Source organism: Macrobrachium nipponense, chromosome 2 (genome assembly GCF_015104395.2).
Source record: "Macrobrachium nipponense isolate FS-2020 chromosome 2, ASM1510439v2, whole genome shotgun sequence".
Classification (NCBI taxonomy): Eukaryota; Metazoa; Arthropoda; class Malacostraca; order Decapoda; family Palaemonidae; genus Macrobrachium; species Macrobrachium nipponense.
In genome coordinates, this window is record NC_087201.1 from 44,748,351 (window position 1) to 44,767,714 (window position 19,364).

Sequence of the window (19,364 nt, forward strand, 5' to 3'; positions counted from 1 at the left end):
TATGGGCTCCTTTTATTAGATATATATATATATGTATGTATGTATGTATGTATGTATGTATGTATGTATGTATGTATGTATGTATGTATGTATGTATGTATGCTTAAAAAATCACAGTGGATGTAAGTGACTTCATTAAATAAGCGAATATCACAGGAAAATGATAAGCAGAAATCAAAGCGTTTTCGTCTCGGTAAAGACGAAAGAGCTTGGATTTCTGCCTATCATTTTCCTGTGGAATTCCCTTTTATATATATATATATATATATATATATATATATATATATATATATATATATATATATATATATATGAATGATGTATGTATGTATGTATGTTTGTTTGTTGTCAGGAATCCCGTCAGGTATTTACGGTAAGCAGAATTTCTATTCAGCAATAAACTTTGAAAGACTGGAACAGTTATTATGAAAGACTGCAACAGTTATTATTTCTTATTTCCAATTGCACGGCACCATGCTCAACGTGATTAACATTATCAAACCATAAAACATGTCATAAAAAATGTCAAGATAAGTGTTATCGACACAGCTCGATAAGAAGCTTATCAAACGGAGAGGTTTGGGTTAAGAAGGCGATTGCCTGTGGCTTTTTGGGGAAGGTGACGGTGGTCCGCTTATCAGAGATAAGGTTGGACTGGTTTCTGAGGTCGCAGTGTGAAATACGTGAAAATGTACAAGGCAACTGCATATGCAATAGTTTTGAAATGTAGTATAGCATTCAAGGAACAGCTTGCTGTATTTTCAGAAAACTTTTAGATGCAAATAACTGACCTGATTTCACTTACCAGTATAAGTGACATTTTTAAGTATTTAAGTCATGTTTGTGTTTCCCTTGGGTCATGACGTTTTTGTTCATATGAGAGAGAGAGAGAGAGAGAGAGAGAGAGAGAGAGAAACTTATAAATGGGTTCACCACGGTTAGATGGCAATTACTTCGTCGAAACCTACCCGTTCTGATGCATACGTTTTGATTAAGCAACAAACTTGACGGCTACTTTTTCACCCTTTTCTCTCTCAATTTCTCTGCCACCCAAGCTGCACCCCATAACGGTTGTCCAAAGATAATACTAGTCCATTTTTTTGTCAGTAAGGGTTTAATGGATTATTGGGAAAACTTCACTTTTGGCTCCTCTCACCCTGTTCGAGATTCGAACACGTAGTCCAATTTCGAGCGAAATGGAGCAGGTTCAAACTACCATACCGAACGGAGACAGACTGACGAGTTGTGGATATTTTATCTATTGTGGATATTTTACCTGTGTAGAGCATTAGGAGCTAGGCATAGAAATAAACGAATTGTGATTTATTGGTGTTTTGTCGCTTACTTCCAACTCAAACAGTGTGTTTGGTGTGTCCAGGAAGAGAATAAGGATTAAGTCAACATACTCTTTTTCACTGTTATCGTATATGTGATTAAATGCTGTTATTCCCATTGGTGAGAGAGAGAGAGAGAGAGATTTTTTTTCCTTTCAGGACTGTCATGTAAGGGGCGTGGTTGATTGTCTTTCAGTGATGGGTCGACCTTGATTCTTCATAACCAAGCTCCGGTTTTAGTTGAAATTAGTTCTAGGTTTATAGAGGGAGAAAGCGATCCATATATTCTCTGAAAACTCCTGGGCTTCTGTTTCAAGCATTTCATTCTGTCACATAAATTCGTTGGAATAATTTTCGTTTTATCATGGAAAAAGGCTGGAGTTTCATTTGACAACATTCAGTTTGAGATGCGAGCGTTAATGATAATTGAAATGAATATTATATCTTGCTAAAAAGTTAATGAACACTTTCAAAACAAAATATTTTGCTAGTAATTTCTTTAAGACTGCTGTATGAAGGAAAGTCTATATTTGCCGCTATGTGAGGAGCATAATTATCGTTTTCTACAAAATAGGCTTCGAGTTTCATTTTCTTTTGTTTTGATCAGAATCGACCTTCGCTTACAACACTACAAACAGTCATATGTTTCATTATGCTGGCCTTGCGTCGACCTGAGCTGGGAAATGACTTTTATTTATAGGAGTTAACTTGGTTATATATATAGCGCCTCAGCGGCGTGGTTGGCATGGTATTAGCGTCCCACCTCGGTGGTCGCGGGTTCGACTCTCGGCCATTCCATTGAGGAGTGAGAGATGTGTATTTCTGGTGATAGAAGTTCACTCTCGACGTGGTTCGGAAGTCACGTAAAGCCGTTGGTCCCGTTGCTGAATAACCACTGGTTCCATGCAACGTAAAAGCGCCATACAAACAAGCAAATAACTTGGTTATATCATTATAGAATAGATACGGATAAGGATTAATCTTTAGATGTTATTAGAGGGGGAAATGACTTTTCTAAGAGTTTACTTGGTTATATTATTATAGAGTAAGTCTGGATAAGGATGAATCTTTTGATATCCTTGGATACGGAAATGACTTTCAAAAGAATTAATGAAGCTGATACTCTGATTGGAGAGGCTTGTATGTTTTGCTTGCTTTTAGAAATGGAACTACTTCAATGGAGTTGCTTCTGTGAAGAGAAAATTGATTTCAAAGATACATCGCCGCCCACAGAAATGGTAACCTGTCACTGTAGTCGGTGAGGAACGCCCAGGTGTTACAGAGTAATTTAGAAGCTGTTTCACAGGTGTTTGTATTCATATCTGGAATGGAAAACATCGAAGGCTGTAGGGAAGCTGGTCCATTTTAGCCGGGCTTATATAATATATATATATATATATGTGTGTGTGTGTGTGTGTGTGTGTATGTGTGTGTGTATATATGTATATGTATGTGTATATATATATATATATATATATATATTTGTTCATTTATATTTATTTCAAGTTGCATACACATCTGTTCTTTTAAACAGATGTGACAGGTTTGTATTGCTATGCGGTGCGCAAGTGTTGATTTTATATATTTTACTAAATATACCTGCAAGTTTATGAATGGGTCGTAAGAGACCATTATATAGCTACATCGCAAGCTCTTGTGAAATTATAGAAAAATGGACATTCGTATTGTAAATTTAATGGAAATTAATACCAAAATTATTAAATTATTGAAAATATGCAACTCAAATTACCCCCTCCCTACAATACCACACTGATAGTCTAAGGCGGCCGAGGCGAGCCAGGTAGAACTCCCTCGGATCAGCAGAACCGTTGGCCAGCGAGCAAAGAAATGGCCGTTGGTTTGGGTCCGTGAAGGGAGTGACTCCTCCCAGGCTGCTTCTATGACGTCATCTGCATCGAAACATAATGGTCATTCTTCTTACACCTCTGTCCCGTCCTCTTTCTTCCTCAGCTCCTCCTCCGCCTTCTCCAGTTTTGGTTTCGATCGAGGCTGTTGGTGCTGATTTCAGTGATTAGCCTCTCTCTCTCTCTCGCTCTCTCTCTCTCTCTCTCTCTCTCGTCTCTCTCTCTGATATATATTACTATATATATATATATATATATATATATATATATATATATATATATATATATATATATATATATATCATACAACACACATATATGTATATATAAAATTGGAGAGAGAGAATAAACGCGTTCGCGGTACTCCGTCAAAATGTATACTATATTATCTCAGCCAAGCCCTTAAGAGATTATATTCTATTCTAGACCTTGATAAAAGCGGGAGGGACTATCCGCCTCTTCGAGGTATTACTCGTCCCTCTCGAGTGAAACTGTTCGTAAGATATTTGACTCCTCTCCTCTCTCCTCTCCTCTCTATCCTCCTCTCTCTCTCTCTCTCTCTCTCTCTCTCTCTCTCTCTCTCTCTCTCTCTCACCGACACGTAAATACTAAAAGTGCGTGTGTTTGATCTTGTCTCAAGGACTTTTTTCAAGGTTTGGATGTTGTTTATGAATTATTTTAAAACTTGTTCTGTTTTGATAACGGAGACAGGGGGAGGGAGAGGAGATGGTTGAATTGTTATGGTCTGTTAATTTATTAATGCTGTGACGCAATGGCGCGAATACTGAATTATGAAATTATATAGTAGTGGAAAGAGAGAGAGAGAGAGTGGAGTACTAATTTAAAAGATGAGCAGTCTTAACGATTGCATTATGCGCTATTTTCTGGCTCCCAGTTCTCAAGGTACGTCATATTGTTTGCGTGAACGACTCATCGTGATTGTTACCGTCCCTTTCCCCTAAATTTGCAATTGCTGTCAGCCTCAGCCTTCCACTTTCCATAACGTTCTCTATGCAGCGGCGTCTATAGAGCTGTCGAAAGCCTGACGTACAGTACCGTCTATATTTTTTCCTGTATTCTTAGGCTAGACAGTCTCCGCAGAGGGGTAACTCTGTAGGCATACTCTATTGCAGCGTCCCTTCGGCCCCTAGCTGCAATCCCTTTCATTCCTTTTACTGTACCGCCATTCATATTCTGTCTTCCCTCTTACCTTCCATCCTCTTTTAAGAATTGTTTCATAGTGCAACTACGAGGTTTCCTTCCTGTTTCACCTTTTAAACCTCTTGCTCTCAATTTTCCTTTCAGCGCTGGATGATGTCATAGGTCTAAATTGTATAATTGATTTATCTATCGGCTACACAGTGCCACAATGGAAGGGATGTATAATCTGTATTTACGTCTTAATTATTTAAATGTTTGTTGCAAGACTACACTAGATAAGGAGTTGCCCATCCCGTCGACCTTAGCATAAGGGCGTATGCTTGCGTTTTACGTCTTCAGTTAATGATGATAAACGCCCCTCTTCACGCAGTCCTCGAGAATGACAAAAGAAACTTCTAACAGCTGTTGCTGCAGGACACGGCTGCTGTGCCCAGATACTGGCGACTGCAGTGGGGCATCTCTTGATTTACAAGCATACTCACTCACTGCTTGTACTCATCGTACTGAACAGGGCAACAGGCACTCCTTTGTTTGCACACAACAAGCATAGAGACTTGGCAGGTTTTTTTTTTTTTTATAAGGCTCTCTCTCTCTCTCTCTCTCTCTCTCTCTCTCTCTCTCTCTCTCTCTCTCTCTCTCTCTCTCTCTTTACATATATGGTTCATTCTCACTTATTTTGGATCTTACTCAACACCAAGAAAATTAAATTTGTGAGAACTAGATTTAACTGTTTAAGTGCAAGTCTTCATCTATCATTAATAGCAACTGTGGGAGGCTTCTGTCACATGTTCATCTCTTGCTGGCCGTTGAGACTCAGATTCGGACATATTTGCTTGAGATCTGCTTTCACCCAAGTGTAGAAGTCTTCGTCTCTTCTCGCTTGTAGTATATGTAACCGGACACCTATAGAATATAGAATTTAGGTCAAAGGCCAATCGCTGGGACCTATGATGCCATTCAGCGCTGGAAGGGAAATTGACAGTAAGAGGTTTGAGAGGTGTAACAAGAGGAAAACCTGACAGTTGCAATATGAATCAATGGTTAGGAGAGGGTGGAAAGTAAGATGGAAGAAAGGGATTGCAGTTAGGGGCCGAAGGCACGCTGCATAAACCCTTAAGTAATGCCTACAGTGCACCACGTGAGGTGCGTGCACTGACGGTACTACCTCCCAGTGGAGTCGAGCACCAACAGATTTATTAAAAGTCCTGATATATCTTATGCTTTACACATGCATACGTAAGTGTAAATGTGTATGTGGATCTATACACGCGCGCGCGCGCGCGCGCACACACACACACACACACACACACATATATATATATATATATATATATATATATATATATATATATATATATATATATATATATATATATATATGTGTGTGTGTTGTGTGTGTGTGTGTGTGTGTGTGTGTGTGTGTGGTGTGCGCGCGCGCGCGTGTATAGATCCACATACACATTTACACTTCCGTATGCATGTGTAAAGCATAAGATATATCAGGACTTTTAATAAATCTGTTGGTGCTCGACTCCACTGGGAGGTAGTACCGTTATATATATATATACATATATTATATATATATATATCATATATATATATATATATATATATATATAGATATATATGTAGATGTATACATATATATAGTGGAGTTAAGTAGTATTGATCTACAATTTTAGGATTTGAATCCACACTTAGTATATATATCAGACACACATCGCCATTTTATGATGATAGAGAGTAAACATCGAATAACCTTCACTGTTAAAGTTTCCTACCTTGGTAATAACTTTCACCCGAAGGGAATGATTGTATTTGTCTGCCCCGTTCAGGCCTGGAACCAATACCTTTTGAATTAGATCCCGAAATATCATGGTGGAGATGGGTTGATTTAGAGACTATTAGGTACAGAACCTGATTTCGACAGGAATATGTACTGCTAAGTCGAAATCAACTTATATTTCCAAAGATAGCCAAATGGATAAGTGAAATATCTACCTCTGTATCGAATCCTAAAGGAGCAGTTTCAGTCCTGACCAGGGTAGAAGTTAATTCGTAATGTAATGTGAATTCGATTTTGAATAGGGGTACATGTGGCTTTGTGTATATATATATATATATATATATATATATATATATATATATATTATATATATATGACTGGTAACAATGTTCTGTAACAACAGAATTCCATCTAATAAAAGGAGCCCATAAAAACACCAAAATATAGAGAAAAAAGTACTATATTTCAGAGACTGCTGTCTCCCTCTTCAGGTAGATGAATGAGAAAAGTTTACAGAAAAGGTGGTATTTATACCAAGAGGTCCATCCACAAACAAGCCAATTTAAGTCACCCCCGCTGATAATCTTCCTTTAATCTTCTTAAGGGTTGGTTGAATGAAGAAGAGGTCGATCGTGTCCGAAATCCATGCTCCTTTTGAGATGTTCATTACCTGCCTCTCTTTTATTAAGGCCGATTCCATCATTTGACTCTTGTACCGGCAGTTGCTGCTATAAATTACACGTGACAAATTCCAGTTTATTCTATGGTTATGTTCATTTATATGGTTGAAAATAGCAGAGTTCTGTTGTCCATACCTAACTGACCGTTTGTGTTGTATTAATCTCTGGGAAGGGATTTACCTGTAAATCCGATGTAAGATTGGTCACAGTCCTGGCATGGGATTTCGTATACCCCAGAGTCCTTTGGAGATGCCTTTTGTTGGACGTTAATCAGGGATTTGGCTAAGGTGTTTGGGTAAGTAAATACAAAAGGGTTCGATTTTCCGAAGGGATTGGTTATTCTCTTAATCGTGTCCAGGTGGGGAATTATTATTTTATTGTTGGGTGTATCTCTGGTCTTGTCTTTAGGGGGTCGGTAGAAAATTACGTTTGCTTTGTGAATTGCTTTCTCAATTATATGGTCAGGATATTTTAAAGACGAAAGTTGCTTGCGAATTAGTTCAAATTCTTTTTCCAGGAATTCTGGGGAACAAATTCGTAAGGCTCTTAAGAACAAGTTACTAGCTACACCTATCTTGATAGTACTGTCGTGATAGCTAAAGTAGTGAATGTATGAAAGTGAGAACGTTGGTTTTCTGTATATGGTGAATTTGTATTCTGTCGTATCTCTGATTATTAAAACATCAAGAAAAGGAATTTTGTTGTCTGTTTCCCATTCAACTTTAAATTTGATGCTGGGCACTAATGTGTTTAATTTCGCGAGGAATTCATTAAAATTGCCCCACCTATTATCCCAAAATGTTAGGATATCATCCACGTATCTCATCCACAGCATGTTTTTGGGTTTTATTGCATTTATTACTGTAGTTTCAAAGTATTCCATGTACAGATTGGCTAGAACAGGACTTAAAGGACTACCCATACTACACCCGAATTTTTGCTTGTAGAATGATTCCCCGAATGAAAATACGTTATTAGATGCACATAATTCAACTAGCTTTATTATTTTGTCAAGCGCCAAAGGGAAATGATCTGAATAGGGGGATAATTTTACCCTTAAAAACTGAAGAACGTCCTGTACTGGTACTTTAGTGAACAGGGAATCTACGTCAAGGCTTAAAAGTTTTATGTTGTGAAGTGGTATATGTGCTTCTCTGAATTTGTGACAAAAATCTTCCGAATGTTTAATGTGACTGGGAGAAAAGGTGCCTAAAAAAGGGGAAAGGAGGCCAGCTAACCATTTAGAAATTTTGTAATTGAAAGCTCCGGCACATGAAACGATGGGTCTGAATGGAAGATTGTCTTTGTGAGTTTTGGGAAGGCCTCCTCACTACGGACCACATATACAGGTATCTGATTTCATTCTGTTCCGACATTGCTGCCTATAATAGCGTGACTCATTCCAACAGACTTCTACGCAAGTTAAATAACCTAATAGACAATAGTGCGTGGAATAATCTTGAGCAACAAGACAAAGTTTTAAACTTATCCAACACCCCCCTTACTGTAAATCAACATTTAGTTTTAAATTTAGGCTTATCCTTCGCCCTTATGCCAGACCGCAAAAACAACCTAGACTTCATAGTGGCTTTTGATAAATTCATATCTGACAAAAACTACAACCGTGAAGAGATATGTTTAAAAGGAGTGTTACTAAATGCTTTAACTGATTTACATAAGAAATATCCTGTTCCTCGCAGATTCATGATAGCCATCCACTCGCTAAAAAAGTTAGATGTTATAATAAGTAGATCCGACAAAGACGGCAAAATCGTAATAATGGACAAAGACTTCTACCTTGACAAAATCAACCAGCTCCTTAGCGCACAAACACATACGAAAAACTGACGAAAAATCCCCTCCAAACGTTCCCACAGAATTTTTTCGGAAAGTAAGATTAATTGGCAAAGACAAAAAGAGTATTGAACTATTAGAGAAATTTAAAGTAATTAATCCTAAATTACCCTATTTTTATGGCCTTCCCAAAACTCACAAAGACAATCTTCCATTCAGACCCATCGTTTCATGTGCCGGAGCTTTCAATTACAAAATTTCTAAATGGTTAGCTGGCCTCCTTTCCCCTTTTTTAGGCACCTTTTCTCCCAGTCACATTAAACATTCGGAAGATTTTTGTCACAAATTCAGAGAAGCACATATACCACTTCACAACATAAAACTTTTAAGCCTTGACGTAGATTCCCTGTTCACTAAAGTACCAGTACAGGACGTTCTTCAGTTTTTAAGGGTAAAATTATCCCCCTATTCAGATCATTTCCCTTTGGCGCTTGACAAAATAATAAAGCTAGTTGAATTATGTGCATCTAATAACGTATTTTCATTCGGGGAATCATTCTACAAGCAAAATTCGGTGTAGTATGGGTAGTCCTTTAAGTCCTGTTCTAGCCAATCTGTACATGGAATACTTTGAAACTACAGTAATAAATGCAATAAAACCCAAAAACAAAAAAAAAACATGCTGTGGATGAGATACGTGGATGATATCCTAACATTTTGGGATAATAGGTGGGGCAATTTTAATGAATTCCTCGCGAAATTAAACACATTAGTGCCCAGCATCAAATTTAAAGTTGAATGGGAAACAGACAACAAAATTCCTTTTCTTGATGTTTTAATAATCAGAGATACGACAGAATACAAATTCACCATATACAGAAAACCAACGTTCTCACTTTCATACATTCACTACTTTAGCTATCACGACAGTACTATCAAGATAGGTGTAGCTAGTAACTTGTTCTTAAGAGCCTTACGAATTTGTTCCCCAGAATTCCTGGAAAAAGAATTTGAACTAATTCGCAAGCAACTTTCGTCTTTAAAATATCCTGACCATATAATTGAGAAAGCAATTCACAAAGCAAACGTAATTTTCTACCGACCCCCTAAAGACAAGACCAGAGATACACCCAACAATAAAATAATAATTCCCCACCTGGACACGATTAAGAGAATAACCAATCCCTTCGGAAAATCGAACCCTTTTGTATTTACTTACCCAAACACCTTAGCCAAATCCCTGATTAACGTCCAACAAAAGGCATCTCCAAAGGACTCTGGGGTATACGAAATCCCATGCCAGGACTGTGACCAATCTTACATCGGATTTACAGGTAAATCCCTTCCCCAGAGATTAATACAACACAAACGGTCAGTTAGGTATGGACAACAGAACTCTGCTATTTTCAACCATATAAATGAACATAACCATAGAATAAACTGGAATTTGTCACGTGTAATTTATAGCAGCAACTGCCGGTACAAGAGTCAAATGATGGAATCGGCCTTAATAAAAGAGAGGCAGGTAATGAACATCTCAAAAGGAGCATGGATTTCGGACACGATCGACAACCTCTTCATTCAACCAACCCTTAAGAAGATTAAAGGAAGATTATCAGCGGGGGTGACTTAAATTGGCTTGTTTGTGGATGGACCTCTTGGTATAAATACCACCTTTTCTGTAAACTTTTCTCATTCATCTACCTGAAGAGGGAGACAGCAGTCTCTGAAATATAGTACTTTTTTCTCTATATTTTGGTGTTTTTATGGGCTCCTTTTATTAGATATATATATATATATATATATATATATATATATATATATATATATATATATATATATATTTTCTCAGCTTTTCTGAAAATAGGCGTTTGGGTCATGGAACGTACACGCACGCGTAAGTCATTGCAGCTACATGTAGTAATCTCCCTTTACATAAAATGATCTTCACTAACTTTTTTTTAATCGTATGATAACTGTTCTTACCCCTTCATATTGTACAGTTACAATTTTCAACAGTATATTGCATGTGTAGATGTTATATCATATGAGGATGTATATTTTTTCCTTTCACGGAATTTCTTGATGTCGAAAATAGTTCTCGAATTTTACGATGCATTATAAAATTTTGTTTTGTTTTTATTATTTTCGCTCAAATTTCAGTGGCGTAAGTGATATCACTATGTATATTCTCACCGGCTCTTTTGTTATTTTCTTTTCCTTATTTTCCCGCAGGAAAGCCCCTTTGGAGAGGATGGAGAGTGTCCTGGAGGATCGAGATAGGATCGGTGTTCCTGACGCCATCCTTTTGGAGGATTACCTCAGCGAAAATGCCTTCATCGACAATCTCAAGAAGAGATACAACGAGAATATCATTTACGTGAGTTTCCCTCGCTCTCTCTCTCTCTCTCTCTCTTCTCTCTCTCTCTCTCTCTCCCTAATCCCATATATATTAATATATATATGATATATATTTTATATTATCATATGTATATATATATATATTATATATATATATATATATGATATATATATATATATATATATATATATATATATATAGTGTATGTATGTGTGTGTGTGAAATTCTAATGCTTCAGTATGTACCAGTGTTTCCATTTAGCGCTAAATTATAGTGCACATTTATCGGTTTTTCCATATCAAGGATGGAAGAGACCATTTGGAATCAACTACTGCAGAAACTCACATTGATGCACTGGCTTCTTTCAGTGTGTTAGTTTAGCCACAGGACTATGATACTACATTTGTTTGGCAAGGCTGTTGAAAGGATTGTGGTGGTTGCGTAATTGCAAGTGGTTAAGGTTGCCAGAAGCACAACCGTAGTTGTGGTTGACGAGAGATGATTTTTATGTGTGCAACAGTGTCTTGACAGTGAGGAAAGTCCTTTACTTATTGCTACTGAAACGACCAGTGCATGATATTATCATCAGGCAAATCTGTTGTCTTGTTTCATGTTTCTCTTCTTGTGTCAAAATTTTTTCCTTAAATGGTAGCCCCCTCTTTTCATCCCCAAAGTCGTGTTGGTGTCATTGTTGACCTGCCGCGAATAAGTCTCACTAAAGCTATAGCTTCTGCTGCAAACTCTTGTGAATTTTATGAGCGAATTCCATTTTGACATTACAAAGTCAAAGGTCAGTTACATTAGGCCGTCATAATTCTGAGCTTCAGGGAGACACTCCTTAATGCTCTTAAAAAAATCCATAGCTTAAAAATAATTAAGATTCAGGAAACGCGCGTCTAGTGTTGTCAGATCCTAGAATAGTTTAGAAGTATAAATTTCTCCTTAAAAGAAGGATTGGTAGGAAGTACATCCGAGAGGGACTCCCTGCTCTCACTGACACCAATTCTGAAGCGTTTACCCTCTGACCCCGGTGAGTCAACGCCCTTTTAACTGGGTAATGATTGTGTCGCAAGCGATAGGCTACTTTTTTTTACTTGTGCAACAATTCAAAGTATTTTTGCAAAGAATAATTTTTAAAAATAACTCCACCTTTTGGACAACTGACTGAAATTTTATTTAAAAATCTCTAAGCGAAAATAATTCTTTATAATATGTATCTTATTTCAGTTGAGAGGTAAACGTACAGCTTCAGAACACTGTATTGATATGCTACAAAAATAAGTACAAGTGGACAGCTATTTTCTGAAACAGAGTACAAATTAAAACATGCCCCATGTTAAAATGATAACAACAGCTCTGTCTGTCTGTACATCGGTATGAGATGGATGGACGAATAGCGGAGTTGCTGATTCTCTTAATGTTTTCTAAACCGGTCACATTGCTTGCCTTAGCCACAACGAATGGTTCTAGTTCGGAATGTCGTAAAATGTCGTAAAATCAACATTCCGATTAATTTCATTTTTGCCTCGTTTATTCTCTTACGTAACGTCTCCAAGTGTGGCATTTCTCCGGAGGTTATTATCACAAGTTACGATTACGTTGAGTTTAACTTTTGAATGTCGATGATGAGAGATTGGTGTACTACTTCTTCTTCTTCTTCTTCTTCTTCTTCTTCTTCTTCTTCTTCTTCTTCTTCTTCTTCTTCTTCTTCTTCTTCTTCTTCTTCTTCTTCTTATTTTCAAGGAGTCAAGAGTGGCTATGTGTGGAAGAAATAAAAAGTTTGAATGCCGTTTTTTATTTTACATAATGTCATCATAGATTTATTTGGTAACAATGCTGCTCAGAACTTATTTTATGGAAGTCGTTTATATTGGAAGTTGCCTTTGCAGCTCTCCTCTTAATGTCGCTGAGATTAACTTGTAACAAAAATGAAATCACACAAGAATTGTCAAACAAGAAAATTTTTTCTTTTAGTCATTTTATATGAAGTATCTTGCCTTTCCCAAGTCAAAGAGGATGCATTCTTAGATTCTGTATGCATTCAATTTTTTTTATCTCGCTGTTATCGATTTTGCCTGAAATTGCTGACAATTTTGCCAAGATACAAGGAGACTTGGTACGATATAGTGAAGTTCTCTCTCGGAGACGTAGAAAAATTATTTATTCTTCAATTACCTCAATCAACGTGATTTCTAAAAATTAAGCTCAGTTTGTCGCCTATCAAGTGTGTAAGTATTGCGAGACGCCTGAACGCCGTTTGACACTAAAGCAAAATTGGCGAATGTTTATGTTGATAGTCTTTGTTTGCACAATGGTTTAGCGACCAAAGTTGAAAATTAGGGTTCATGGAAGCATAACGTGATGATTTGGCAGATTTTAATTGTTTAAATGTTGGTGGTATTTAGATTGATTTTTAAAAGCTATTATCAAGTGCGGAAATTACTCCGAGTAACATTTTTTATAATAATCTCTTACATTGCACGGTATTGCATGTGCTGTGTATTTGTTATAATCATCATAATTTATTTTCTTGTTATTATTGCAGACATACATCGGCCATGTACTGGTCTCCGTGAATCCGTACAAAGACCTCGGTCTCTACACAGACAAACTTCTGGAGAAATACCGAAATGTAAACTTTTACGAGGTGCCACCACACGTGTAAGTATTGTGTTTCCGGAATGACTCAAGTGTATTTTCAGTGACCTGGGAAAGTAGATAGAAAATTTTATACCTCGTGTGTAGGAACTCCAAATTTTATAGTTTGCAATATGTGCAATTTTTTATGATTAATGAATTAATTGTCTCATACTGCTAAAAGTTTATCGATGTTTTAGAATGCATTTATTGTTTATAATGAATGTTCATCTTTAGTTGTTGGTTTTCTGTAAAAATATTGATAATATATATATTCACCAAGTACAATTTTGGTCATTATGCAGATAAAATTAGAGTAGCTTTTTTTATTTGAACATTTACCATCCACTCTCTAGTATAAATTCTTCCCATTTTTTTTATAGACGTTGACTGCATTATTGAATAATCACATTTTATTTGTGACGGAGGATTTCAGCATAATTTTTTACCTTTGCAGTTTCGCTATCACAGAAAATGCCTATAGGTCGATGACCTCGGAAGTTGCGGATCACTGCATCCTTATTTCAGGTCAGTTACTGCTTGTCTCTTTAAAAGTTGTTCTTTTATGCAGCTGCTTATATTATGTCAGATTGCTTGGGATAGTTGCATATTATTATATTGTTGTTATTATTATTATTATTTAATGCTTTTCTAATAAATACACGACGCTTTGCGAAATTGTAATTACTTGTAATCAGTGAGTCATCTGAAGATCGCAGGAAAATTATCGTCTGGGAGTTTTGTGTGTATATGAGAGAGAGAAATAGAGAGACAGAGAGAGAGAAAGCTTATAAATGCTGTCGCCCTAATGGGGTAAGGATTACATTTTCGAGGCCCTCCTGTTTTCAGTTGTTCTTTTTTTACATTTTGTCAGAGTGTGATAACTCTTCCCCAGTTACGACCTACAACAGTCTGCAAACAACAAGGTACTTAATTCACCGCTTAGATCAACAGATACATACTGGATCGTTAAGAACAAAAAAGGTCAAGAGATGCATACTGGATTGTTAAGGACAAAAAGGGTCAACAGATGCATACTGGATTGTTAAGGACAAAAAGGGTCAACAGATGCATACTGGATTGTTAAAGAAAAAAGGGATCGTTAAGAACAAAAAAGGTCAACAGATGCATACTGGATGGTTGGACAAAACAAAGGTCCAACAGATGGCATACTTGGATTGTTAAGGACAAAAAGGGTCAAGATGCATACTGGAATTGTTAAGAACAAAAAGGGGGTCAACAGATGCTACTGGATTGTTTTAAGCAAAAAAGGTCAACACGATGAATACTGGATTGTTTTAAGAAACAAAAAGGGTCAACTACCTGCTACTGATTGTTAAGGACAAAAAGGGTCAACAGATGCATACTGGATTGTTAAGGACAAAAAGGGTCAACAGATGCATACTGGATTGTTAAGGACAAAAAGGGTCAACAGATGCATACTGGATTGTTAAGGACAAAAAGGGTCCAACAGATCAGGTACTGGTTGTTAAGGACCAAAAGGGCAACCATGCTACTGGAAATTGTTTTAAGGACAAAAAGGGTCAACAGATGCATACTGGATTGTTAAAGAAAAAAGGGATCGTTAAGAACAAAAAAGGTCAACAGATGCATACTGGATTGTTAAGGACAAAAAAGGTCAACAGATGCATACTGGATTGTTAAGGACAAAAAGGGTCAACAGATGCATACTGGATTGTTAAGGACAAAAAGGGTCAACAGATGCATACTGGATTGTTAAGGACAAAAAGGGTTCAACATGCATACTTGGATTGTTAAGAACAAAGGGTCACAGATTGGGCATACTGATTGTAAGGACAAAAAGGGTCAACAGATCATACTGATTGTTAAGGACTAAAAGGTCCAACAATGCATTCTGGATTGTTAATGACCAAAAGGGTCCAACAGATGCATACTGTTGTTAAGGACAAAAAAGGGTCCCAGAATGCATACTGGATTTGTTAGACAAAAAGGTTCAACAGATGCTCTGAGGAATTTGTTTAAGGACAAAAGGGCCCACCAAAAAAGGATGCTACTAGGATGTTAAAGAAAAGAAGGGAATCGTTAGAACAAAAAAGGTCAACAGATTCATCCTGGATTGTTTAAGGACAAAAGGGTCCCAAAAGGGATGCATAACTGTATTGTTATGACAAAAGTGCAACAGATGCATACTGGATTGTTAAGGACAAAAAGGGTTCAACAGAATGCATTACTGATGTTAAGGAAAAAACAAAAAGGTCAACAGATGCATACAGCGATGTTAAAGGACAAAAAGGCAACAGATGCATTACTGCGGATGTTAAGGACAAAAAGCGGTCAACAGATGCATACGATTGTAAAGAAAAAAAGGATCGTTAAGAAGCAATAAAGGTCAACAGATGCCATACTGATTGTTTAAAGAACAAAAAGGTCAACAGATGATCACGGATTGTTAAGGACAAAAAGGGTCAACAGATTGCATTACTGCCGGATTGTTAAGGACAAAAAGGGTCAACAGATGCATTACGGTTTAAGACAAGAAAGGGTCAACAGAATGCATAGGATTAGTTTAAGGACAAAAAGGGTCAACAGATGCATACTGGATTGTTAAAGAAAAAAGGGATCGTTAAGAACAAAAAAGGTCAACAGATGCATACTGGATTGTTAAGGACAAAAAGGGTCAACAGGTGCATACTGGATTGTTAAGGGACAAAAAGGGGTCAACAGATGCCCATAGTGGATTGTTAAGACACAAAAAGGACGTCAAGCAGATGCATACTGGATTGTTAAAGAAAAAACGGTGATCGTTAAGAACAAAAAGAAGGTCACAATGCGATACTGAATTGCTTGAGGAACAAAAAATTGTTCAACAGATGGCATACTGGATTGTAAAAGGACAAAAGGGTCAACAGATGCATACTGGAATTGTTAAGACAAAAAGGGTCAACATAAAAAATGGCCATACTGGAATTGTTAAGAGAAACCAAAAAGGTCCAACAAATGGCATTAACTGGAATTGTTAAAGAAAAAAGGAATCGTTAAGGAACAAAATAAAAAAGGTCAACAGATGCCATACTGGAAATTGTTAAGAACAAAAGGGTTCAACCAGAATGGCATACTGGATTGTTAAAAAGGACAGAAAAGGGTCAACAGATGCAATACTGGATTGGTTAAGAGCAAAAAGGTTCAACAAGATGCATACTGGATTGTTAAAAAGGACAAAAAGGGTTCAAACAAAAGATGGCATACTGGATTGTTAAGAAAAAAAGGGATCGTTAAGAACAAAAAAGGGTCAACAGAAAAAAGCATGACTGGAGTTGTTAAGGACAAAAAGGGGTCAACAGACCGCATACTGGAGATTGTTTTAAGGAACAAAGAAAAAGGGTCAACAAAAGATGGGGGGGGGGGGGGGGGGGGGCCATACTGGATTGTTGAAGGACAAAAAAATTCAACAGAATGGCATACTGGAAAATTGGGTTAAGGACAAAAAAAGGTCAACGATGCCATATTGCGATTGTTAAGGACAAAAAAGGGATTGTCAACAGATGGGCATACCTGGAAAAATTGGGTTAAGGACAAAAAGGGGTCAAACAGATGCAATACTGGATTGTTTAAAGAAAAAAGGGGATCTTAAGAACAAAAAAGGTTCAACAGGAATGGCATACTGGAAAAATTGGTTTAAGAACAAAAAGGTTCAAAGATGGCATACTGGATTGTTAAGGACAAAAAGGGTCAAAACAGATGCATACTGGATTGTTAGGGACAAAAAGAGGTCAAACAGTTGCATTACCTGATTGTTAAGACAAAAAGGTCAAACAAAAAAGGGATGCAACTGGATTGTTAAGGACAAAAAAGGGGTCAACAAAAAAGGATTGCCCATACTGGATTGTTAAGGAAAAAAAGGATCATTAAGAACAAAAAAGTCACAGATGGCATACTTGGATGTTAAAGGGACATAAAAAGGGTCAACAGGTGCCATACTGGATTGTTAAGACAAAAAAAGGTGGGTCAACAGATGCCATAGTGGATTGTTAAGAACAAAAAGGGTCCAAGCAGGAAAAAATGGGCATACTGGATTGTTAAAAGAAAAAAGGAATCGTTAAGAACAAAAAAAGTTGCAACAGATGCATTACGATTGTTTTAAAGAAAAAAAAGGGATCGTTAAGACAAAAAGGGTTCACAAAGAAAAAATTGGGCATACTGGATTGTTAAGGAACAAAAAAGGGTCAACAGATTGGACATACTGCGGATTGTTAAGGACAAAAAGCGTCAAACAAAAAATGGGCATACTGGATTGTTAAAGAAAAAAGGATCGTAAAAAGGAACAAAAAAAGTCAAACAGATGCGATGACTGGATTGTTAAGAACAAAAAGGGTTCAAACAGAAGGCATACTGCATGTTAAAAAGGGACAAAAGGGTCAACGAGTGCATACCTGGGATTGTAAGGACAAAAAGGGTCAACAGAAAAAGTGGGCAATACTGGATTGTTAAGGAACCCAAAAAGGGCGTCAGACAGATGCAACTGCGATTGTTAAAGAAAAAAGGATTCGTTGAAGACAAAAAAAGGTCAACAAAAAAGGGATGCATAGTGGATTGGTTAAGAACAAAACAAAAAGGGTCAACAGATGCATACTGGATTTTAAAGAAAAAAAGGATTCGGTTGAAGAACGAAAAAGGGTTCAACAGATGCATACTGGATGTTAAAGAAAAAAGGGATTCGGTTAAGAACAAAAAAGGCAACAAGAATGGCCATTTACTGCGATTGTTAAAGAAAAAAAAGGAAAAATTGGGTTAAGAACAAAAAGGTTCAACGATGCCATTACTGGATTGTTAAAGAAAAAAAGGATCAGTTTAAGAAACAAAAAGGGGTCAACAGATGCATACTGGTTGTTTAAAGAAAAAAGGATCGTTAAGAACAAAAAAGTTCAACAATGGCATAGCTGAATTGTTAAAAGGAAAAAAAAGGGAAAAATCGTTAAGGGAACCAAAAAAGGTGTCAACAGATGCATTACTGAGTGTTAAAGAAAAAAAGGATTCGTTAAGGAACAAAAAAGGGTCCAACGATGCATTACTGGATTGTTAAAAAAAAAGGGATCGTAAAAACAAAAAAAAGGTCAACCAGATTGCATACTTGGATTCGTTAAAGAAAAAAGGATCGTTAAGAACAAAAAGGGTTCAGACAATGCCATAACTGGATTGGTTAAAGAAAAAAGGGAAAAATCGGTTAAGAACAAGAAAAAGGTCAAACAGAGCCATACTGGCGATTGGTTTAAAGAAAAAGGGATCTTTAAGAACAAAGAAGGGTCAACAGGATTGCAATACTTGGGAAATTGTTAAAAAAGGGGACAAAAAGGTCAACAGATGCATTACTGATTGTTAAGGAACAAAGAAAAAGGGTTTCCAACAGATGCCATAACTGGATTTTAAGGAACAAAAGGTTCAACAGAAAAAAATGGGCATACTGCGATTGTTAAGGAACAAAAAAAGGCGGTCAACAGATGCATGACTAAGGATTGTTTAAAGAAAAAGGATCGTTAAGGGAACAAAAAGGGTCAACAGATGGGCGCATACTGGATTGTTAAAGAGGGACAAGGAAAAAAGGTCAACAGATGCATACTGGATTGTTAAAGAACAAAAAAGGGTCAACAGATGCATATTTGGGATTGTTAAAGAAAAAGGGAGATCGTTAAAAAAGGGAACAAAAACAAGCGACAGATGCATACTGGGATTGTTAAGAAACAAAAAGGGTCAACAGATGAATACTGG

The 19,364-nt window shown here is 36.9% G+C and overlaps 1 protein-coding gene across 1 annotated transcript in view; it reads left to right on the forward strand.

Moving 5' to 3' along the window:
• LOC135221174 (unconventional myosin IC-like) overlaps positions 1–19,364 on the forward strand; it is a 162,029-nt gene that overhangs the window by 73,681 nt on the left and 68,984 nt on the right. Inside the window, exons 2-4 of the mRNA XM_064258998.1 lie at positions 10,856–11,000; positions 13,528–13,643; positions 14,077–14,147. Of these exons, the coding sequence (XP_064115068.1) occupies positions 10,856–11,000; positions 13,528–13,643; positions 14,077–14,147 (332 nt within the window). The remainder of the gene's footprint in view (positions 1–10,855; positions 11,001–13,527; positions 13,644–14,076; positions 14,148–19,364) is intronic.